Genomic DNA, 24,126 nt, shown 5'->3' on the forward strand with positions numbered 1-24,126 from the left:
AGACTAGCTTGCTCTTTTGAGACAAGACAACTACTATAACTTTCATAAAGTTTCTCATCTTCCTTCTTTAGTGCCATTCATAGATCCCTGCACCCCCTGATCCTGGCAGCAGTGAAACAAGTATTCACATCATTTACTTAAGCAGAAGTACCAATACCATAAACACAATTCTATACTATACTTTTACTTGTTAGCAAAATGTAGTTTAAGTACCAAAACTAAAAGTACTGCTGTATTTTATAGACTTATGTGTTTAATGGTAAATCTTCATTTGAAAAGCAACTAAAGCTGTTAAATAAATGCAGTGTGGTTGAAGTATCAAGTATCAGAAAATGGAAATTCTTTAGTATAGTACAAGAACCTCAAAACTGAACCTTTGTAGTACTGAAAGTAAAATAAGTAAGTAAACAGTTAAATGCACTGGGTCCTGAACACAAAGTGTAATGACTGATCTGTAGATGGCGCTAAATTAGCAACCTAAATTTAGAGTATAACTTAATACATTTACTCACCAGTACTTTTACTTTTGACACTTAAAAAGCATTTTTTTCTGATAATACTTATGCGCTTTTCCTTAAGTAATCTTTTGAATGCAGGACTTTTGCTTGTAACAGAGTATTTTACATGTGGTGTCATTACATTTATTTAACTAAGGAGTCTGTAAATCAGAAAATCCTCAATAATTTTAATGATATTTTAAAGATGGATTGGAAAGAACATCACCATCTGAATGCCTGGCGTGCTAATGGCAAAAAACTTCAGTACCCAGAATGCCTTGCAGTGCACTGTGACCTGTCAGCTGGGTGTGTTCTAGTTTGCTGTTTGGAGTGACGTTATAAATAAGTGGTAGGGACGTTTCACCAAATGTTTGTTCTCATGCAAAGTTTTGCAGTTGTTTTTTGTAATGATTGTGTCTGTTGTTGTCATGCTGCTTGTAAAAAGAAAGTTTTTCTGTCCTTTGACATGATTTATATCTACTTTTATCAGTAGTTTAAACAGCTGGCACAGTTTTTCCTTTACTACATGTTTGAATCACTGTGTCAAGAGTGAACCACTAACAGCAGAGGATCTGATTAGTCTCAGCTGAACGTTGACCTCTTTTCTTTTCTGTATTTCACAACTCTCATGTTGTCAGGAGGAGCACAGAGCTCTGCCGGATTCTCCCTCAGTTTCACGTCTGAAACAAGGAAAAGGAAACGCACTGGTTTGGACAGCCGGACCAGATTTTGTTGCTGCAGAAGGAACTGATTTCATCTGAGGCCAGAATGAAGAGAGCTGTTTTATTTCTGATCACTGTCTACGGCTCAGTGCCTGTCATTATATACCTGTTCCCCTGGATTCTGGGCCATATCATATATTCTCACTTGTGTAAGTAAAGTGTGTTTCTATAGGACAGTGTGTTTATTCAGTGCACTTGTAATTGGGTCATTCACAGGGTTGTGGTTCTCCGTGAAACTGAACATATTCTTATTTTAAAATGTTTGACAAAACACACAATGTATTAAACTGAAGTGGGTCGCCGACCAAGTTGTGTGTTGTGGTTGCAGTGAGAAAGAGAATTATGTTATTGTGAATTTTTAATTGGTGTCCTTGGGTATGTCTTTACATTTCCAAAATACATACTGTATAATATTTAGACTAAACTTCAGAATAAACAATAGAGCTTGTCTGACCCATTTCTGCTGGTTTCTCAGCAAATATCTGTTCTCTAAATATCTGTACTCAAGTACAAGTACTGTTACATTGCAAAAATATGTCTCAATTCCAAGTAAAAATAATGGTGTTTGAAAAATACTCACATAAAAGTACAAAGTATTGGTCACAAAAACTACTCAGAGTATTAGTTACTTTTACTGCTGATGTTACATTCACCTCTCTAGGATTGTAATTTTGTGCGTTATCCTACAATCGATTAATCATTAATAATATTAAAGACTGAAAACACATTTATTTACAACACACGTATTGTTTAATTCTTCATTTTCATTATTTTTTTGTCATTTTTGTCTCATTTTAAGTTTAATTTTCCTTGTTCAACAAATTACTGCCATGAGGATTGATTAGATATCCATTAATGCATTTTGAATTAGTGAAATTCTTAAGGGCAATTAATGGATTAATAATTAATTCTTAACATCCTGACTCCAAATGTGTGTTGCTGCAGCGTTTTGTTTTGTTTTTCATTTGTTTGTCCTGGTTTTGTTCGGCCCATTTGTGATCAGATCACCTTATTGGCTACTAAAATGCAGATTAAAGGTTTGGATATTAATTCAAATTTGTACTCAGTACTCAACTAAGATTTGAAATATAACTAAGTAGATAACATCTTGTAATGCATACTTAAGTACGAGTAAAAATACATCTATTCATAAAAGTACAAATACCAAAATTAGTTACTTCCATCCCTGGATACGACAGATCGTGATATAAAACAATATGATTCAATACAATCGGATACAACACAACATGATATTATACATTACAATACTGTTATAATATAGGATATGATGAAGTACTGCCCAGTATTTACAAGTTGTACTGACCGTGTATGCTCTTATCTGCTGCAGTGAGGCTTCCATTCCTCGTGGATCTGGACAGACCTGAACACCTGCTGAACCACACGTGCAACTTCTACCTCGACACAGAGGAGGGGGTCTCAGTGGGTGTCTGGTAGGTCGTCTGTGGGCTCCCGTATTGTCCATTCATGAGCACCAGTGCTTGAAAAAACCATGAGCACATACATATTCGGCACAGGTGGCTCCTGAGTGAATAGGACCAAAATCTACTCATTTATTTGCACGAGACCACTCAAAAAAAAAAAAACAACTGACTGTATAAGTTAAAAAGACCAGCGGATTTGTTTGTGTTACTCCTTTGTTGCTCTCTATCTTTGTGTCTCACAGGCATACGCTCCCTGCCAACCAATGGGAGGAGGCCGCAGGGAAAAGCCCTGAGTGGTACCGGGAGACTCTGGGAGACGGTCGTCCTGTTATTATCTATCTCCACGGCAACGTAGGGACCAGGTGGGATGAGAGGAGCAGGATAGAGGCCCTTGAATTGATCCTAATGGAGTCTAGTGGGTATCGCAGGCCCCTGGGTTCATCCACAGGCACAATGCACAACAAGGGTTTGTGGGTAGATGAGTCAGTGTGAAAGCCACTTGTTTGATCATATTCATTCATATTCTCATGTCATTTCTGCAGGGCCAAAAACAACAGAGTGCAACTGGTGAAGGTACAGTTTCTCCTCTAAAGCATTTTCAGTTTTTATGAACAATTTTGACTTTACATATGAAAATTTGCATACTGCTTTAAGGCTATCCTCATAAATGATTTTAAAATACTTCAGAATTAGGTTGCAAAGACACATTTGAGTCATTAAGCTGTTACAACACTTTATATGTGTGATGTGTTGCTTGCCAAATAGTGAGCCCACATTTATCTGTACTGTTTAGCCTCAGGTGTCATTTATTCACCTTACTTACCTTTATACCTGTCAGCTTCATCAGATATTTATTTATAAGTTACTAAAGCTAAAGCTAAAATGATGATAATGAATCATTATTAATCAATTATTAAACTAATCACCAACTATTTACGAATTACCAGATTCAGTATTGTTTACGCTGACATTTTCAGCACGTTAGGAGCAGCCTTCCTCATTATTATCACAGCTGTTGATGTGACATCAGTCATAAATAAATTGTGATGTATTTTAAACTTTACAATAAGATTCCCTCCTAACTCATTAGTAAGATTAATTAGTTAGCAGTAACTGGATCTTGCCAAATAGTGAGCCCACATGGATGTATGAAAATTGTTTAGAATAATTTATTAATGAATTATAAGTGTTTAAACCTAATTATAAATCTATTTAAGCCCATTTATGATTAATTTGTAAGGGTAGTCTTATTGTTAAGTCGTACCAAATTTGTTTTTGTTTGTTGCAGATTTTAAGCGCTGCAGGGTATCATGTCTTATCATTAGACTACAGAGGTAAGATGCTTATTGTTGTTCTTTAACTGATGTCTTTTTATGCTAAATGCAGCTCTCTCTCTCTCTCTCTCTCTTTTTTTTTTTTAAATTTAATCTTTACCTTCCTGATCTTTTTTCAACCCTGGAGACCCACTGCCTTCTTTAACAGCAGGTGAAAAATATATGTTTGTTGTTGTGTGCATTTTGGCCACAAGAGGCTGAAGTGCATCATCACCCCATGTTCTAAAAGAATTCATATTTTCTTTCAGTTGAGTTTTAATTTTTTCATTCACTCTAAGTCATGTAATATTACTGTCAGAGAGGTATTTTAATCAGCACCAAAAGAAAGACATGATGATCATGTTAGATAACTTGATAAGTTAACCTATTTCACAGATTAAAAAAAAAATGTTTTCACCTGATTTTAGAGAGAGAGAGAGAAAACTATTTAGATCAAAATTAGAAAATGTATCTGACATTTTTCTTACTTGCCAATGTGAAGCCAATGTTCAGATCATGTCCATCAAACTGAAAACTGTCATCACTGTGATGCTTCATGTCTTCTAATGAGGTTTTGGAGACTCCACTGGGGAGCCGAGCGAAGCTGGACTGACCACTGACGTCCTCCACCTGTACCACTGGGCGAAGAAACACAGCAGAGGAGGTCCTGTCTGTCTGTGGGGACACTCGCTGGGCTCCGGGTCAGTTTCCACTGTCCCCGACACTATTAGAAACAACTGAAAACACGGAATAAGAAACGTGTAAAACCCACTTTTTTGTTTTGTTTTTTTCTTGCAGGGTGGCGACCAATACCGCAGTGAAAATACAAGAGCAAGGTGGGTCAAACCCACGCAGCTGATGTTCATTATTGATTAGAGTCTCTGGACTGTTTGGCATCTTTCTCACTCTTCTGTTAGTTTTGTTGCACCTGAGCAGACGTCTGATCAGTCAGAATAAAGAGCCATCCACACCAAGGACTATAACTACAAAAAATAAAGTTCCAAAATCGTTCTAACTCAAGTGGATGGAAGAGTCCAGTGGTGTGGACATGACTATCCATTTGAGTTAGAACAATTTTAGAACTATATTTTGTATAATAATCATTATAGTCATTATTGTGGACGGCCCTTAACTCAAGTCAATAAATATTAAGACTAATCCCTTGAAATACTTTTTGTCTTTAATGTCAGGGTCTGTTGTTGATGCTATAATCCTTGAAGCTCCGTACACAAGAATTGGAGAAGTCATAACCCACCACCGGCTCACTAAGGTGAGGCCAGCTGTTACATTTTTGTCTGTCTGCAGCCCCTCGGGGTGTTTACCAATCCATGAAAACACAGCTGCCCACTTTTTATCTAGTTTCAAAAGAATGTCATGTGCAAAAACATGAACAGTTTTTTTTTCTGTGGGGAAAATAAACACAAAAAATACAGGGAATATTTTTAAGACAGTCGAAGATGCGTAATAAAAGAGTGGACTGGATTTGAACCCAAGCTGTTCAAGCTCCATTGCTTCAACTGAGACCTGCAATTAGACTATGTTTAAATAGACGATATGTAAGAATTGTAGTGTAAAACATTCAAAAAGTAAGTAAGTTTTGACGAATATGCACTGTGTTGGAGAGATATCAAGTGAAGTTAGCATGCTAATGAGCTAGCTTCAACACATACTGTCTTGTAATGCCACTTTGTACCTCAGGAGGTGATGGAGAGTCACTGTAGCAGTCAGTCTTTCTTGCTGGGTTTTGTTCCTTGCCTTTGTTGCCTGCAGAATCAGAGTCTGTGTTGGAGGCACTGCAAATCACCTTGGTACTTTAAACCGGGTCATCAAATCGGCCTCCGTCAGTCCTGAAGGCCGCGTCCAGTCATGTTACGGTTCAGTGATAGGCTACCTAGCCCTGTCCCGTTCCCTGTTCACCACTCCAGTTCTGGTGCCCATTCCGGTACAGCTCCCCACCAGTTTTCCCAGCTGCCTCCCTTCTCCCCAAACCTAAAAACCTCCTCCTCCGGATGGTCCAAAGCTCCTGTACTGGCTGTGTAAACACCAACACTCCTCTGGTCAGAGTCAACTAATAATAGGACCACCAGCTGCATGGCTAACTAAGCTGTCTAGCAATGGCAGCTACAGTTAGCAACAGTTAGCAGTTACTCTGGTAAAATGCTGCCCCCCATCTGGTGCCCAGTTCCATCTGCAGTCCTGCACATAACAAGAAGATGCATAAATAAAATTTAAAGTGCCATGCAGAATACAGTAAATGCTTGAGTGTTTTTTTTTTTTTTTTTTTTTATCAAGAACTTCCAGACCTTGATTATAAAGTGATCTAAATGGATTTAAAGCAGTCCTGTAAATCTAAAGCAGTAAGCTGAGACCAAGATGATAAACAGTTCAGAATATGGGACAAGATCATGGCAGTCAGATATGACTTGGCTTCAGTCAATAATGAGTTTCTGATGTGACAAAAGTTTGCAATGTTATACTTCAGGACATGCATTTCTATCCCGCAAGTATTTGTATGTCATTACAGTACACAGGAAATTGCTGAATATTTCTTACACAGTTTGTTTGTGTCCTTCCAGATGTACATGTTCCTGCCAGGATTTGAGAGTTTGCTTTGGCACATTTTGGAAGTGAACAACATTGTATTTGCAAACGATAAAAAGTGAGTATATTTTCTCTTATTCTGCTTCTTGGTTTATTAATTTTGCAGGAATTTCAATTACTCAAATCCCTCTGCAGAGTGCAAAAGAATACGATACAATAAATTTTATTCAGTTAATGAAATCAACCTCTGACCGTGAATATATATTGTACCCCAACATGTCCACAGTCTAAAGGCCCTGACCAGTCCACTTCTTATTCTGCATGCAGAGGATGACAATGTTGTGCCTTATCACATGGGCCTGCAGGTACAGGACCTCATTATGTATGCCTTCTTGGACTGTTGAGGTCATTTCCTCGTGGATGTTTCTGTCCTCTCTCTGAATTAATTTTTTATCTCCAGCTGTACCAGATATCACTGCAGGCTAAGAAGAAATACAACACAGATGTTCAGGTTGAAATGGTCTCCTACAGTGCGGATCTTGGATACTCCCACAGCAGCATCTATCTGGATCCCAACCTGTCAAATGTGGTTCGGTAAGTTTAATCAAAACTTATCTAAATTTTGCAATAAGATGTTCTAATGTGCAGCAGTGAGAAAATCAGCCAGTGTTGGTAAAATGTTAATGATTTCATTTAATAAGTTATACTGAATATACTGACAGCTGATGCTTGTCTTTTATGAAGCATACTGTGTTTTTCTTGTAAATCCTGTCCATAAACCAAAACCAGCAGATGCTGTTATTTTTGACTTAAATGAAAATACAACTGCTGAGCATAGCAGAAGAATGCAGACTGTGATCCAGTGTCATCTGTCCTCACAGTGGCATAAGACAGTTCAAGTGTAGTTTACAGCAAGAAATGGTAGTAGTTGCTGCCCCCTGGTGGTCAGGAGTATTAATAACTACTATCACTGATAATGGGTACAATGATAAACAAAAATTTGCCAGTTGCCACTCAAGTTATAGAGACACTAGAATAATATAGCTGTCTTTTCCTTAGTAACTAATCAGTTTTATATGCAGTAATTGTTGAAGTAATTCAATTACTTTTGTCAGAAGTAACTAGTAACTGTAAACACTGTAATGACTAAATTTCATTAACTTGCCTGACACTGATTTTCACAGATGAAGAAAAAAAAATAAGTAACTTTAAGTGACTAAAAAGTAAAATTACCCACCACCTGTTTGACAGATGGGAAAAAAAGGAATTTCAAAAGATCCTGAGTTCATCTCAAATTCTTAAGTTACAAACACAGGAGAGAGGAGAGAGGGTTTTTTTGGGCTTACTTTCTCTCAGGGTCTCTGTAGAAATCCCTCAGGGAACGTAATATAATATTTCCTCTGTTTTGGTTGCAGGAAATTTCTACAACCCCTGACACAGTAGACTGTCCATCCCTCCTTCAAAGAAGTATTTCTCATCTTCTAGTGATGCTTCATACGTTTTGTGAAATAAAGCCCAATAAATGCCGACACTGATTTATTTTTGCTCATGTGCGTTTGCTCTAAAAACTGAGACAAAAGCACTTATTATGCATATTATATTACACAATAGTTTTTTATTTCAACACAGGGACAAAATACTGTGGATCGCAAATGAAGGAGGTTTGTATCTTTACTTAAGCAAATTACACTGCAAATAAATCTTAGAAATGGTTTCAATCTGCCCGAGTAAAGACAGGCTTTGTCACTCTGTACATGAAGTCACAGGAATGTCATTAAAAATTCAGCTCAGTCAGCTGCTCTGTTACTGTCGTCCTACTGAATTCCTGAAACTCCCTCCGGTCCTGAACTCCAGGAGCGTCGAGTCTGAGCTCTCAGCTCTGCTCGCCGACTCCGTTTACTGGAAGTGTTGGTGCTAAAGAACTGTAACAGACAACTAATAATGCAAGTGCTTTGACTCAGGTGCAATGACAATAAAAAGAAAACGAAAACCTGCGCAGATGTGATTTCTGAAACACCCAGAAAGGTTCAGTGATGTGTAACTTGAAGGTTAAAAGCATTATGGGAAGGGAAAGTAAATGATTTGTAAACATGAAGGCAGAAGTTGTTGGTCGTTGTTGAAGCAGCCTCACATCTTCTTCAGAGCTCTGGCCGTCTCCTCGATGGCCTCTCTCGGCTCGCTCGGCGGTGGGATCTTCAGGTCTGTGGGCTCGACGCCCCACACCTCGGTGGCGTACTCTGTGATGGTTCTGTCGCTGGAGAACTTTCCTGTGGCAGCGATGTTCCTGATCACCATCTTCGTCCACTCCTGTGGATTCTTTTAGAGAAAAAATAAACACTTTAAGTTTGGGTTTTATATGCACAGGTTTGTTGTGAATATTCTTCTCATTATCCATTTTTCAAAAATCAATTTTGATCATTTGAAACTTTTTACTAGTTCTTTAGACTTTCATTTTATACGGGCTTCTATAAAATTCCCTGTTATATATTTTTAAATGCTGTAACAGGCTACTATTATGGAAGAAACGACAAGGGAAAAGAAAGAAAACAAAAAAGTACGCCCTCTTGTGGTTGTCTAAACTTTATACCGCTGTTATAATGACAGCAAAGAGTGATAACCAAGGAGGTCAAGGGTATTCGATAGAATCATATGACCAGAATAAAATAAGAAGCTGTAGAAAAACTATATTATTAAACTAATTATTAATGGTAAATGTATATGTCTTTAGTATACTGAGTGAGTAATTTTTGCTTTTGCGTCCGATGATTATCAAATTATTATGAATATGTGATTCAAAATAATTGATGCATGATGAAGTAAATCTGACTGAAATGTTGTCTTTGTTCTTCTGAGGTGCAGTGACAGAATAAGAGTGTAAATATAATTATCACTATGTAATTAATGTCATAAACTATCCTTATACTTACATATTTATATGTATAATGCATTTAAGAAATGATAAGTCAGTTTTCCAGTGATGTGATTGGTCAGTATTTGGGCTGTTGCCAAGTTTTTGGATCCTCTGAAGTTATGTTAAGTTGCCATGGCGACTAAAAAGTCAGCCAGCATCGTGACATCGGAAAATGAAAACAGCTAGCCGTTAGAAGCAAATGTTACCTGATAGAGTTTGCTGACTTTCTCTTGACATTTCATGTAGTCTTCAAAGTCTGCAAACACTTTGAAACTGAAGAGAGACAAGAGAGGATAAATAAATTCTGACAACTTTAACTGGAAAAAAAAAAGAAGTTTGACATTCATCTTCAGAAGAAAAACTAAGAAAAAAATGGTTGTTGGCATGATAGCATCAGCCTGTTTATGACCTTTTCTTCAAATAAAAAACAGTTTAGGAAGTTGGATGAATTGGTATCGAACAACTTGACAGCAATTTGGAAAGGAAAGTGAAGCTTCTCACCGGTCGTGTTTGAAGAGCATGTTGGTGAGGTCTTTGAAGAGGTCCGGATTTCTGGGGCTGAAGAATCCACTGGTGATCTGGTCCATCACCTGTTTCAGCTCTGGAATCTTCTTGTAGTACGACATGGCATCGTATCTAAAAGAGACAACAGTCAATACAGTTTTAACGACAGAAAATGAGCTATAAAAACATAAATACGAAGGTTGAAATCCTTTACCCTGTTTTGTCCATTTCAGCCACGTCCTCCACCCTCATACCGAAGATGAAGAGGTTCTCCTCTCCGGCCTCCTCGGCCATCTCCACGTTAGCTCCGTCCATGGTGCCGATGGTCAGGGCTCCGTTCAGCATGAACTTCATGTTACCGGTTCCTGAGGCCTCAGTGCCGGCAGTGGAGATCTGCTCCGACAGATCTGTGGCAGGGATCACTGAGGCAGAGAACAGGGTTATGTTATAGACACTCATAAAAGGTTGATCAACTTGTGCAGATGTTGTTTGAACGGTACCTTTCTCTGCCAGAGAGACCCTGTAGTTCTCCAGGTAGATAACCTTCAGCTTGTTTCCAATCACAGGGTCGTTATTCACCACATCAGCCACTGAGGTGATCAGCTTGATGATCATCTTCGCCATGTGATACCCAGGAGCAGCCTGCAGAGGGCGACAACAGATGACTTACTGTAAAACCATAATCATTACACCACTCCTGGCCTGTTTGTTGGACGTGATCTGTGGTGTTTGTCATGTCTGAGCTGGTACCTTTCCTCCGATGATCACTGTTCGTGGGACAAAAGGAGCAGTCGGGTTCTTTTTGATGCCTTGAGAAACAGAAAATGACACAAACTCATTAAAAGTGAGGCAGTTTAAACAAAAACTAGAAATACAGAAATATGAACACATTACAGTTGCATTTCTCTCAATGGGTCAGGATCTAATTTCATGTCATATGAACCTTGAGTCACTTGACATGGGCCAGGAAGTTGCATTTTGCCTCCGTGCTACACACACATGGAGTAATGTCCTGGGTGATTTTAGGCACTCTCCAACTCTTGCCATGTGTAATTCTTAAGTGTTGCCTGTAATTGGAGTTTTGTCCACTTTTGTGTTCAATTATTGCTGACATTTCAGTGATGATCGGATTGATTTCCATTAAATTTCATTGACTTTGACATTCATGTTCCCCAGAGGATGAATCCTACTGACTTTGGGGATCCCCTTACTTTTCATCTAACATAACCAGCAGGTGGTTTTGAATAAAATGCCTTGATAATTATCAGATGGATCGCCACGAAACCGTGTTCTCCGCAGGATGAATTGCAATAACTTTGGTGAAGGCTTAACATTTATTCTAGTCTGTCTTTATCAGGTTAAAGTGTTTAATTTGTCCAATATTTACCTACCAAGAAAACTAATGTCATACCCTTCAGCTGCACCTGTACTTTGTTGCTATTAGCGAATGTTAAGTTTGTGTATGTTACTATGACATTTGATCTCTGAAAGTGAAGAAGTTTTGTATTTATACAGCAAGTGGTACAGTCATGTAACCATGGTTGCATTTGTGTGACAACTACTCTTTGTGCTTTTAATATTTTTTTTTCACAATAACATGCAAAACTAAGATAGTATTTATAGGTATCAAAACAATATTGTTATTGTGAGTTGATCGTCTAGTGAAGGTCTGATATCGTGACAGCCCTATTGGCATGCTGACATGAGCATTTAGCTCAAAGCATTGTGCCCAAGTCCAGCCTCAACTGATTTAGATGCAGAGAAAGTCAGCATCAGAGGAAATTGCGTGTTGCATAAAAAAGAAAGTGCTGATGAAACCGATTTCCTCTTTATCACGGTTTGATGACTGCATGGAAAATTCCTCCAGTTGATTTACATGGCAGATGGATTTCATTCTCAGGGTTTGTTTTAACTTGCTCGGAGCAGCGGGTGGGGAATCTTCCACATCAGGACATGTCAGATTGTGTCATGTAACTCAGCAGTCACAGGGCCGTGTGATATAAAACCTTCTGGCACTTAGTAATGAGTGATTTCACATACGGTTGTACATGGCGATGATGTGCAGGCAGTTGAGGAGCTGCCGCTTGTACTCGTGGATTCTCTTCACGTGGACGTCAAACATGGAGGATGCGTTTATTTTCACCCGGTACTCTTTCTCCAGGTACTGGGCGAATTTCACTTTGTTGTCCTGTGAGAAAAATCAAGACAGTTACGTGACTTGGCCACAAAGGACTTATTCACGCAGCTGAAGTTGCTGAATCAGAGGTGCAGCCTGTCCTGACACGTACTGGCTTTAAAGCTGCAAAATGTTGCAATGCACAAATAAATCAGATTGTGATGTCTTTGCCTGCAATGACGTGCAGAAATAACAAACCACTGAGAGACGGTTTTCACTGTGCACAGAAAGAGGCACTAACAAGATCTAGATGGGTGCTACTCATGATGAAATGCATGGATTCATGGTGCAACAGGACATTTAGATCAAAGCCTCCACCACGCATGTATCTCAACATTGTGCAGTCATTAGTGTGACATGAAAAAAAAAGTGTAAATCTACTGATACGTCTTCTTTATTAAAAGGGACAGTTCAACCTAAACTCAAAAATACAGATTTTTTTTCTCCAGACATGCAGTGCGGTTTATCCATCCAGATTTTTTTTGGTGTGAGCTGCAGTGATTTGGAGACATGTGCCATAGAGATGACTGCTTTCTCTCCTTTATAGTGGGACTAAATGGCATTCTACTTGTAGTGCTCAAAGCATCAAAATTACATTTGAAAAACTGAAAACAGCTACGGCTGATATCTCTAAAACTCTGCAACTCACATCAAAACTGTATAGATAGATAACTAGGACTACAGGGCAAAGGAAAAATACATAATTGTTAGTGACATACAATGTTTAAAATTGGTCATTTCAACCAAAATTATATTGAGATAATATTGCCTACTGCAGCTTTAAGTAAAAGTACCAATACAAGTAAAAGTCGTGAATTAAAAATTGTACCCAAGTAAAAGTACAAAAGTATTATCAGCAAAACTATCTTAAAGAGTCAAAACTAAAAGTAGGGTACTTGTTCTGCAGAAAAACAGCCACAGATAAATCTGAAGGGCTGTGAGATGATGAATGGGAGCGGAAAGAAGATAAAACAAAGTTCTGCTACTTTGTGTTCATTTTTTGGACTTTTCTCTAATCTTTGCATCTTTGGATAATTTCACCTCTTTGGGCCTCAAACAGTTATTTTAGTGAAACCAACTGAGAGGTTTAGAAGGGATGGACCTGCTAATAACTCATCTGAAACAAGACAAGGGACCCAAGCAGACACTTTTTTGTATGAGATCAGAAGCCAAAGAGGTTGGGAACCACTGGTTTAATCTTTGATAATAATTTTTTAATTAAGTTATTTAAAATCTTAATCATGTCCCTCTGAAAGGAGGCGTAAAGTACCTCAACACTGTACTTCAGTGCAGTACTTGAGTAAATGTAATTAGTTACTGTCCAGCCCTGCTCTGTACTCTACCTGTTTCACTTTAGAGACGTCACGGATGAAGGCAGCATTGTCGACAAAGTCATTCAGCTTCTCCAGCTGGCTGAGGTCCTTCACATAATCCTCCCCAATGACCTAAAAAAAGATACCAAAGGTCACAATAAAAAGTGTGAAAAACAAACTGAGGCAGTGTTTACTACACTGCACCTCGTGTATATCTGAAAAATTTACTGGAACATTAGGCTGTAAAAGGCTCAGGAGAGAAAGCCGAGATCCGATCACACAACAGCTGGGGGATATATTGTCAAAGATTCAGGGGCTTTAACTGCTACATCTCCTGGCACTCCATCGTGTTTTTATTGCTCAGGCAGCTGAAACGGACCTCGGCTATGAGCTCAGCCAGTCCGGGGTTGCACAGCAGCAGCCAGCGTCTGGGAGTGATGCCGTTGGTTTTGTTCTGAAACTTCTCCGGTTCAAGTTCACTGAAATTGTGGAATCTGTGGAAGGAAAATGGGAAATGTTCTTTGGTCTGTTAGGGACAAAATAATGGCAACATCTGAATAATGGACATGTTTGGTACACTGAGGTAGAAACGAACAAACCGGCATGTTTGTTTTATCTTCTTAACCATAAATTATGTACTATTTAGACTTTTGCTTTTCAGTGCATGTTACAGATTTAGATTTTAAGCCATGCTACTGCAGCTGCGTCAGTCATTTGATCCACTATTCTGGTCCAGACTAACAACTATTAAATGGCTTATAGTGACTTTTGTTGCAGATATTCATGGTTCCCAGAGGGTTGAACCCTACAGAGTAGTTGACAGCCACCATGAAGTTTACAAACCCAAACTGCCCCTGATAGCTGTGATTGTGAGTGAATGGGTGATGTGACACGTGGTTATAAAAGAGCTTTGAGAAGTCAAGAGACTGGAAAAGTTGTATGTAAATGCAAGTCCGTTTAACATTTACTACAATAGTGGAAATTGCAGGAGGGAGAAATGGGGTGAAGGGTCTCCACATCAGCTCGTTAATGTCCTCAGTGGGATTTTATAATTTCTTTCACAGAGCTTAAAATACTAATTGGTTGAAGTATCAGGCTACAGCGCACGTTTTTTTCTTAACATCCTTTTTAAGTCAGTAGTCATGAAGGATCTTGGGGACCCATATTTCCACTAGTGTTAATAAAATGAGTAAACCCATGTGATTAATGACTAAATATAGTACGACTGTATCAAATGCTTGTTGCCATTAATTTTAAAACAACTTCAGTTTTAATATGTGTTTTTACCCAGTGTAAATCTAACATTTATTATGTCAAATGAATGTTAAACCTATTTTGTGATTTTTTTTGCATATTTGAAGTGAATCAACTTTGTCTCCTAACTCCAAAAAATTGACAGTTTCCACAGCAAAGTTTGTGATTCATCTCTAGAAGGGGCTTTTCCTTAACACACTAAATAAAGTCATCTGCCATGAATGGGCTAAGAGAGATTCTGTGCATTTACGCACGAGGCGGAGCAGCGTAACTTCATCTGTCGTTTACGTTTCCTGACATGCTGATAGTATCAGTTAGGATCCTTAATGGAGCAGGAAAAATGTTTATTTTTATAACTTACTCCACGTAGATCATGAACCCTTAGGTATAAAGATGACTCACTGAGATCGGCCGAGAAATGTAAATGTCATAATGCTTTTTATGCAGAAAAAAAGCAGCTCCCTTTTTTGTTTACAGGTCAGTCTTGCCCTGACCAATATGGTGGCAGTGTTGACGTATGATCCAGAGGCGAATGTGACATTCACGTATATATGTTTATGTTGGACACGCCCTAAATGCACTTTAGACAGCTGTGATGTAAACACTTCCAGTGAATGCACTGTTGTTAGAACACAAGTTCTCAAACTTTTTCCACCCCTAACACATGAAAGAGCAATCCAACATCTCAAGGCACACCTGATGTCATATCGATGTAAAACAGCCCCTATAACCAACCGACCAATGGAGGCAACGAGGACCAGCCAATCAGAGGTGGAGTTCACAGAGTGGGAACCATTGCTTCAGAATAATGACAAAGTGAGTTGACTCATCAGACCACATTCATTTCTCACTGCTCAGGAATCCGGTTTATTGCTGTTAGTTCCCGGTTCTGTGTCTTTCGTGTCATGCGAGATCTTATCATACAGTTATTGTTCAGTGTGAAACAGAGGTGATGATTAAATCCTGTGGTTTTCTATGAGGCCATAGTGTCTGTGCTCATGTGGCGTTTAGCAACGATTGTTTTAGTGGACTGGAGCCTCAGTTTCCTACCTTTGTTTCTTTCTGCTTGCTGCAGGTTACCAATGTTGCTTTGTCATTTGTTGTTACTATTGGTTGTCACCTTTTTATAGAGCTGTAGATGGGTTTTGCTTTATTTTACTGCAGGGGATTTCATAGTCTGAGACTGCAGGCCTCCCTTGCTTAGTTTTGCTGAGGTCCTGGATGTCTATGGGAGTTTTATATAACTTCAGACTGCTCTAAATACATAAAAAGGTCTGATTTATTAATTTCTAACTCTAGAAAAATAGCACAGTTCTCCAAAACTGTATATCTTAAGTATCTCTTTCACCAAATCAGACACATTTAAGCTATTTTATGTGATCTCCTTTTCATAACTCATGTAATAACTAATGTAATATTTTTCTACTCATTTCACTGCGTCTCCCTGGAAACCGTTTGGAGCCCCCTGTGCTTTACTGTGTTTCCATCACTTTAAACACAGATTCATGTTCTGAAGGTGTGCGTCATCAGCAGAGGTCTTACACTTGAGTCTTGATGATGTTGGAGTGTATCTCTGCAACTCCGTTGACAGCGTGAGATCCCACGATGCACAGGTGCGCCATGTTCACCCTCTTGCATCCATCCTCCTCAATCAGAGACATTTTCCTCAGCTTGTCCATGTCGTTTGGATAGAGAGCCGCAATTTTCTGCAGGAACAAACGCAGACAGAGACATGCGTTTAGGACATCGGCTCCAAGTTTCACAGACGTGTTTGTGTTTTTGCAGTGTCTGAGCCGGGGGACCTACGTCGAGGTGGACCTGGTTGATCTGGTAGATGATCTGCAGGTGTCTGGGCAGGAGCGTCTCCAGCAGCTCCACAGGCCAGCGCTCCAGAGCCTCAGGGAGGACTGTGTGGTTGGTGTAGGCAAAAGTGCGCCTGGTGAGGTCCCAGGCCTGCAGAGAAGAGGCATTACATCACGCTCGAGCTTTGTAGTTAATGAATTATGAATAATGCATGTCTAAAATCTGCCCTTCTTCCTTGATGTCGCCCCCTTCTGTGCCAATTTACACCATTTCTTCACCTGGCCGACAGCTTTCCTTATTGCACATGAACATGATGCAACACTGAAATGTCTGTTTCATTTGTCAAGCTCTGTGGTTTTCACCTCCTTTGTGTTACTTGCTTGTGGTTCATGATTTCCTTATTTTTGTAACTTCATGTTTGTCACGTAAAATAAAAATTAAATGAAGCTGTGTCACATTGCAGTTTTAAAATCTGTGGGTTCTTTGTGTCAATGATTGTCCTTTTAAATCAGTCCTTCTGATCCATGACTTTGATTTATGCAAAGCCAGGGTATTTTTAAAGAGGGAAGATGTCTCCAACTCCTTCATGAATTAAAAGTCTGTTCTCTTGGTGCAGAAGAAAATAAGCCAAAATTCTGAGTGTATGAAGAAATTGCTGCAGATTCAACTGAGACATTTTTTCCAGTATTTTTCTCATTTATTGGAGAAAAAGTCAGTCTTCCATAGTACAAGTTTTTTTTAACTACCTGCAAATATCTGTCCTGTTTTTTCAGGCCAGTTGGCATTTCCTAAATATATCATGCTAAAATTAAAAACAAGCAAAACGGTTTGAAGACAACTGAAAAAATGTGGACAGGGGACAGTTGGACAAAGTGGTGTGTACAGCATCCAGAATTATAGGATGTGATCTCCCCACCTGAAATCTATCAGGCCAGATTACAAAAGAAGGGCCTCAAAGATCACTTGCTTAATAACCGCTTTAATTTCCTTCCTTTTCACAGACTAAGAAGCACTAGGAACAGGAAAATAGCAGGATCCAGAATAGCCCAAATCCTGAAGCTGCCTGCCTCCGTAACACTTCAACAGCACTGAGAAGATGTATATAATGTACTTGAGCAATTTATCTCATGTATTACATGGTTTGTAATTATCCGTTTTATAATTTGATTAAAGTATTTGAGCCCATGAGTGAGAAGTTTTATTATTTTTCTTTTTTTTTTTGTCTTTAAGTGAGCTCAATAAAGTATTAAATCTTGAATCTCAGAGTCTCAGCTCTTTAAATGTGACTCTCACTCACCGTGTCCCAGTCGAGTTTCTCAATGTCCACAAAGATTCTCATCAGCTCGGGGATCGCCATGGCCGGATGAGTGTCATTCAGCTGGATGGCGACCTGCAAAACACCACATCCTTAACTTGAACACCTTCTTGATGATTTCATCTCCTGTAATTGTTGCTCAATAACCAATAACTCTGTTGTACGAGGTGCTGGTTCCGTGATTTTCCTCCCCTGGTTGCAAGTTTTCTGACTTCACTTCCAGCCAACTTTCAGAGTTATTAGACGGAGGATTAGAGAAGCAGCTGTGAAACACTAAATGAAGGTGCAGGTGTTTAATATCTAAAGAAATTTCCCACGATTTGCCACACCTCTGCACAATATTATATCTGCAGGGTTTTCGGCTTGGCAGAGATTCCTCACCGGGGTGTTATAAAACATTACCTCCACTTTTGTTTCCAGGCCAACAACTCATTTGTCAAAGCGGTGCAACTACTACTTTACATGGTAATGGATTATCTCTTCAACAGATGGTTCTCTGCTCTAGTTTGAATCTTTTTTAGCTTGAAAACAGAATAAGTCTTTTTGCCAAAAAGGTTGACACATACAAGGAATTTGCCTTGGTGATTTTGTTGCATGACAATGAACACAGTAAGCAGAAACTTGTAAAGAAAGATAAGTACTGCAAAGTTAAGCAGCATTAGTAGAAAATGACCATGTTGCAATTGCCACCTGACTGCTTCTGGCAAATGGTTAAGAAAGGAGTTTAGTAACAAAACCACATTTCATTTCCAGGCACTCACTTCTTGAGCTTCTCCGCTCCTTCTCCTTTTTTGCACTCATCAGAAAATGATTTTGAAGCTTACTTTGTCCGGGAAGCTTTCGAAGGAGGTTCTGCCCGGGGCGCCCTTCTTGGTGGTCTTGAAGCGGCGGATGATGTCTTGGAGTGTGGCCGCCACAACAAAGTACTCCTGCTTCAGACGGAGCTCTTTTCCTTCAAAGAACTACAGCATACAGACACAGACACAGTCGAGAAAGAACATTTTTCAAAAAATAGAGAAAAAAAACTATTCATATGCCGTGGAAGAAGATGATCTTATGATGCAAAGTGTTCAGGCATCATTGGGCACCATTATCACCCCAGAATGTATTTTGAATATGGTTTCAGAGAAACAGCAACATGTGCTTAATGGCAAAATAAAAATATTCCACTTACATTGTCATTAGGGTAGAGAACACGGGAGATGTTCTCCGCCAGATTTCTGTCCAGCACAGCCTGGATGTAATCACCAACATTAACTACAGACGGATAAAGTGCATTTTAGTTAAACTGATACTATATTGTGTCTGTGAAGATTCTCACTCATCCAGGTCATGATATGAAGCGGCAACATGCCAAGTTAACTTAAAAGATGTCATGTACACCAAGTTTTTAGCCTAAATCTTCACTGTAGATCCTTAGCTTGGAGCCTCGCTCACATGCACACTGTCTGAACTGGGTGTGTGCGGCGTGCAAATGGCATGTCTGGGCTTCAGGAGACTCGGATGATGCCAGACAAGCAGCACGGAGGCATTAATATGTTTTTTGGCTGTTTTTTCTGTCTGCAAACTGGTCACCGAACTCCAGCAGCGTTTTCCAGACTAACAAACTAAACCCACCTTTCAATCAGCAAGAGGATGAGTACATTATTTTTGGGTGAACTATCCCTTTAAACTCTGCAGAAGGAGAAACTGTGGCATTTTTTTGCAAGGTGTTGCAGCAGTTTCCTTCTGTCTTGCAAGTTTTTTTCTGTTGAAAACTAAAAGGAAATGCACGGACTGTTTTGCAAATTTTTTGTTTTCATTAGAAATGTTCACATTGCCTTCAACACTCACAGTCTCTCAAGTTGAAGTCGTTGGGGGCGCGGGCGGACCACAGCCTCATAGTATTTACAGTGTTGTTCATGTAGCCAGGGATGGGTGTGTCGTAAGGCATCGCCAAAACCACCTGCCATCGATGACAGTGTAAACGGTGAGTCAGTAGGAAAAACACAGCAACACAGTGAGGAAACTGAGGGTAGTTAAAAAAAGTTATTCTGACATATTAACATTTAAAAGCAATGGAAACTGCATCAGCTTGCATAAAACATTTCCACACACATTTCCAAGCTGGATTCATGTTTAAAACAGGCCTACAAAATAAAAGTCTGTAATCTATTTTGAATGGGGTAAAAAAAAAAAATTCTTGCAGTAATTAACTGCAAATTCTTAATTATAGCAAATAAACTACTATAAAAATTCTAACATTAATTAATAATAATAATAATAATAAAGACCTGCTATTTGTATCTCCAAATAAAATAAATAATAAAGTCACAGATGGTTTTGTGTCTCTTTGTAGTCATTTTGCATCTCTGTGTAGTTGTTTAGTGTGTCTTGGTAGACGATTTGTGTCTCTTTCTAGACGTTTTGTGCCATCTCTCTCTCTGGCCCCGCCCCCGATCGTACCTGTCGGTCCCTACAGTATTTTACCCACGTCATCAGTACCTGAGTGTCGACCCACTTGGATCCCTCTCTCGTCTCCTCGACTCGTCCATAGAAGTGAACTGGCAGCATGTACTCAGGACGCGCCTTCTCCCACGGGTTTCCATGCCTCAGCCAATCATCTGCCTCCTCCACCTACAACCAGTCAGTCCAGAGCACAGATAAAAAGCTTTAATATGATGATACATGCAGCCGGGGTCCACAGAGAAACAAGAGTCACTAAAACTCTACTTTATCTGACCTCTGACCTCTTTATACAGTAGACTGAGGTGAGAAAAAGTTATTACAACGTGGCATCAAGCCCATTAGGTCAACCGTTAGATTAAACTGCACCAACTTTCACTACAGCAACTGCAGGTTCATCCCCCCCAATGAGAAACCAGTGAAGTTAAATCCAGTTCAGTGTTCAGAAGTACATGTTTACACTGAGGGTTTGAACAGCAAACAACCAGAAGAATTCAAAAGGGCAAAAGCCTTTAGTTTGAGGATCTCTTATCACAAGATATGCAATGTTTATTTGTTTTCTTCATCAAAAACCAGCCGACACCAGCTTGTGCCAGGAGCTTGAACCACTTCAGCGTCGCTAAAGACCACAAGCTAAATGACTGTTAATGATTAGCTTGTGACGTATTCTGACCTAATTCATTAGGATATACTTTGGCCCTGCTCCACTCTGACTGCAACAGAATTCTGAATTTCAAAGTAAAAGATAACAGATAGGATGAACTCTAAAGAGAGAAAGTGGCGGTGTGTTTGGGACGGCTGATAGTGTTTTGATGAACTAGGATTTGTTGAAAAGACGTTTTAGCTGCAGTTACCTGCCAGCCGTCTCTTATCTTCTGGTTAAAGATTCCGTATTCATATCGAATGCCATAGCCGTACGCTGCCAGACCCAAGGTGGCCATCGAATCCAAGAAACATGCTGTGTGCAGAGAAAAATCTTCAGTATCAGAAGAAATCAAAACACAAACTCTATAGCGCTGAATTGGCCCACCCTAAGTCCCGCCCCTTTTTGCTCTGTGGTCCAATGACAGTTGAACAAGCCTGGCACCTGAACTTAAAAACCAAATTTTGAAGATGGTTAAAAGATGTTGCTGGTGGACCTTTAAAAGCACCATCTTAATATTAGCAAAACACTAGCTAACTAGCGAGCTAATGGTTGATGTTGATTAGATAGCTAATTAGCTAGCATTTTGAAAACATAAGCTATGTTAGCTAACGACAGATATACATTAGCTGAAATGTGACTTTAGAGTATGTCTCTTAAAAATCCACCAGCAATATCTTTTAACATCTTCAAAATTTGTTTTATCTTTTGAACTAAGACAAGCTGAGCACATAGCGTGTTGGAACTTTTTTAAAAATGACAAACCATCACGACCCAATCCACAATAGGCCTTATTAACAAATCTTGGGTAGTAATTTGTGCATAAATGAATGTTCCTGACCATTTTTACTGCCATTTCTGCATCACCTTATATTATCTTGCATGCATGCATATACACGTTAAATACTTGATTTGACTTGACTTAATAAGAGTTAACAGGACATCTCATTGTTTTTATTTCCTCTCATCAAGAAAACACATTTTAAAAACAGTTGGGACAACTCAAAATTTCAAGGCAACTTAGCTTTAAACTTTTTTGAGTTTTGAGCCCAACTCGAATATTCACTTTCACTTTTTTTTAAGTATTTAATAGAAGAAAAGTGAATTATTTCCACCAAACCTTATTAGTTGGTCAACTTTTTCAGAACTAAAAAGTTTGAGTTGGGCTTAAAACTCAAAAATCTTCTGAAGTATTGTCTTGAAATTGAATTTTTTCAGCTTATTTGTTTTTACAATATAAGATTTTAGCCTACTTCATAAATGAGACAAAATACATTCATTTAAGTGGAATTAATAGGCTGTTGTTCTCATCAGTAAAAAATGAATGGAGAGTTTCTCATCATCATTCATAGTCTTTTATTTTTTTGGTGTCACCCACCTGCGGGTCTTGTTGTTAATTCACGTATTATGGTGGTATGGTATTAGGTTACTGTTATTTGCTGTCCGCACAGAGTGACCTAGATTAGTTAGAGAAGTTTTTTATTAGCATTAATCCACCAGGTACCAAGTTTGCTAAACTGTAATTGGAGCACAGAGCGAAAAGGGGCGGGATTTAGGGTCAACTGAGAAATAAAATGACAGTTCATGGTGTCATTTGGGGAAGTTCAGGGTTCATTTGGTCATTTACAGATCCTGTTGCAACATTTCTGTGGCTTAAAGTTCCTTCAAATGTTCAATACACAGACAGAGGTATTTAATCGACAGCTGCCAAAATAGCCTTGAAGTTATAATGATGAATTGTTGTGATGATAAAAAGTGTTTGCATGCAAAAAATGACAGATCTTTCAAATATTTACTGGGATTGAGGACAAACTTCTGACTTTTTTACTGCCAGCTGAGCTTTTTTCTCCATTTCCTGTAACTTTGAACTGTTAAGAAGAGTGGGGATATGATAAAACCCATCCTGTCTTACTGTAAGCCTCCGTTAAGTTCAAACATCTGCAGCCTTTTACCTGCCAGTCTGCCCAGACCTCCGTTCCCCAGACCTGCGTCCTCCTCCATCTCCTCCAGCTCCTCCATGTCCAGGCCGAGCTGCAGCAGAAGGGGACATACAAGCCTACTGTTAACATTCACTGACACATAAAAAAGAAAAAGGGTTGTGTTTGTGTTCGCCTCTTTTTGCTGTAAACTTTAGTCTGACCTGGTAGATTGCTTCATCGCAGGCGTTCTGCAGCCCAAGGTTGATCATCGTGTTCTGGAGCGTCCTACCCATGTAGAACTCCAGAGACAGATAATACACCCTCTAGACATGTGAAAGAGAAAATCAGGAAAAGTTGTGTTTCTTTGCAAACAGCCTTTTGGAGGCTTTGTGGATAAAAGATGCGCTTATCTCATGATCAAATATTTGTGTTTTGTTTGTGCCTTGAAAGTGCAAAAAGGAATGTGTTCATCTGAGCAGTGAATGAATGAAAATAGAGCAAGCAAACACTTCCCTGCACAAAATAGCTGTGCAAACATGATGCAATGACCTAAAAGTACTGTACAAATCTGGAAAGTTTATGAAACAGAAAAACATTGCAGAAAACTACTTCTTGTAAAATGTGAAAAAAACAGGTCAAAGAAATGAATTCATGACTTTCTTTCAAAACAAACACAAATCGAGTAGGCAGAAATAATTTAAAATGCAGTTTAAGTGTGCAGAACATACTGTGCTTGCAGACAGATCCTGTATTTGGAAGCACAAAACTTTAAATGTCATCTACATGTAAAATATACATGTGTTTGGTCAGCTTAACTTTTTGCAGTGCATGTTTATCTTATTAGTCAGGATTTCAAGTGTCTCAAACATATTTCACCTGCATGTTATCTGTGTTTAGAGATATTTGGTCATGTTTTGCAGTTGAATCACACTCTGATGTGTATGTGGAATGCATGAGATGTAGTTTGACAGCCTCTGATCTTTACCTTTGGGTCTGCTTCATAGTAAAACTGCTGTGTTCTGATCCATCTCCCCACCAGGTGATCTCTCACAGTGTGAGCCAGGGCAAAGTAATAATCCCTGGGTGTTGCAATGTTTCTGTCTTTCACCAGGGTGAAGTGCAGGTGACGATTGAAGCCCTTCTTCAGCTCTGCCACATTCTCCACTCCCACAATCCCCCTGATGCTGATCTGCTTGCGCTTCTCCTGGTCGGTGAGAGGTTTCGCCATGCTGGGTGGGCAGGTTTGGGTCCTGAGTGAGTGGCTGAGCTGAAGTTTGTCCTGGCTGGAAGTGAAGTGGCAAGGTAAGATGGTGGCAGTTTTTCATGCA

At 39.2% G+C, this 24,126-nt stretch overlaps 2 protein-coding genes across 2 annotated transcripts; one reads left to right on the forward strand and one right to left on the reverse strand.

The window, feature by feature from the left end:
* Window positions 1-797: 797 nt before the first annotated feature.
* Window positions 798-8,268, forward strand: LOC146311163 (lysophosphatidylserine lipase ABHD12-like). The gene is made up of 13 exons (XM_084742866.1): window positions 798-846; window positions 1,136-1,368; window positions 2,568-2,670; window positions 2,904-3,023; window positions 3,204-3,234; window positions 3,950-3,995; window positions 4,546-4,675; window positions 4,773-4,810; window positions 5,165-5,244; window positions 6,551-6,633; window positions 6,802-6,880; window positions 6,976-7,109; window positions 7,931-8,268. The coding sequence occupies exons 2-13, from the start codon at window positions 1,266-1,268 to the stop codon at window positions 7,956-7,958; spliced, it is 975 nt and encodes a 324-aa protein (XP_084598992.1). The 5' UTR covers window positions 798-846; window positions 1,136-1,265; the 3' UTR covers window positions 7,959-8,268.
* Window positions 8,269-8,438: 170 nt separating this feature from the next.
* On the reverse strand, window positions 8,439-24,103 carry pygl (phosphorylase, glycogen, liver). Its single transcript, XM_084742865.1, has 20 exons — window positions 23,784-24,103; window positions 23,020-23,121; window positions 22,832-22,910; window positions 21,091-21,194; window positions 20,276-20,407; window positions 19,625-19,736; window positions 18,966-19,048; window positions 18,616-18,753; window positions 17,774-17,866; window positions 16,480-16,626; window positions 16,216-16,379; window positions 13,799-13,913; window positions 13,450-13,551; window positions 11,971-12,118; window positions 10,681-10,739; window positions 10,431-10,572; window positions 10,145-10,352; window positions 9,928-10,062; window positions 9,633-9,699; window positions 8,439-8,831 (listed from the first exon to the last, which is right to left on the reverse strand). Exons 1-20 carry the CDS (start codon window positions 24,024-24,026, stop codon window positions 8,643-8,645), a joined length of 2,562 nt encoding a protein of 853 aa, XP_084598991.1. The 5' UTR covers window positions 24,027-24,103; the 3' UTR covers window positions 8,439-8,642.
* Window positions 24,104-24,126: the final 23 nt, after the last annotated feature.

Source organism: Lutjanus erythropterus, chromosome 18 (assembly GCF_056507025.1).
Source record: "Lutjanus erythropterus isolate fLutEry1 chromosome 18, fLutEry1.hap2, whole genome shotgun sequence".
Classification (NCBI taxonomy): domain Eukaryota; kingdom Metazoa; phylum Chordata; class Actinopteri; order Lutjaniformes; family Lutjanidae; genus Lutjanus; species Lutjanus erythropterus.

Bases quoted from the DNA above. Each gene is read 5' to 3' on its own strand.
- LOC146311163 (XM_084742866.1), top strand. From the start codon at position 1,266: ATGAAGAGAGCTGTTTTATTTCTGATCACTGTCTACGGCTCAGTGCCT. The intron at 6,634-6,801 runs GTGAGTATATTT...ACATGTCCACAG, and splicing joins GTATTTGCAAACGATAAAAA to TCTAAAGGCCCTGACCAGTC. The intron at 6,881-6,975 runs GTACAGGACCTC...TTTTATCTCCAG, and splicing joins CTTATCACATGGGCCTGCAG to CTGTACCAGATATCACTGCA.
- pygl (XM_084742865.1), bottom strand. From the start codon at position 24,026: ATGGCGAAACCTCTCACCGACCAGGAGAAGCGCAAGCAGATCAGCATC. The intron at 10,353-10,430 runs GTACCGTTCAAA...TCTCTGCCTCAG, and splicing joins GGTCTCTCTGGCAGAGAAAG to TGATCCCTGCCACAGATCTG. The intron at 8,832-9,632 runs GTAACATTTGCT...TTTCTCTAAAAG, and splicing joins AAGTCAGCAAACTCTATCAG to AATCCACAGGAGTGGACGAA.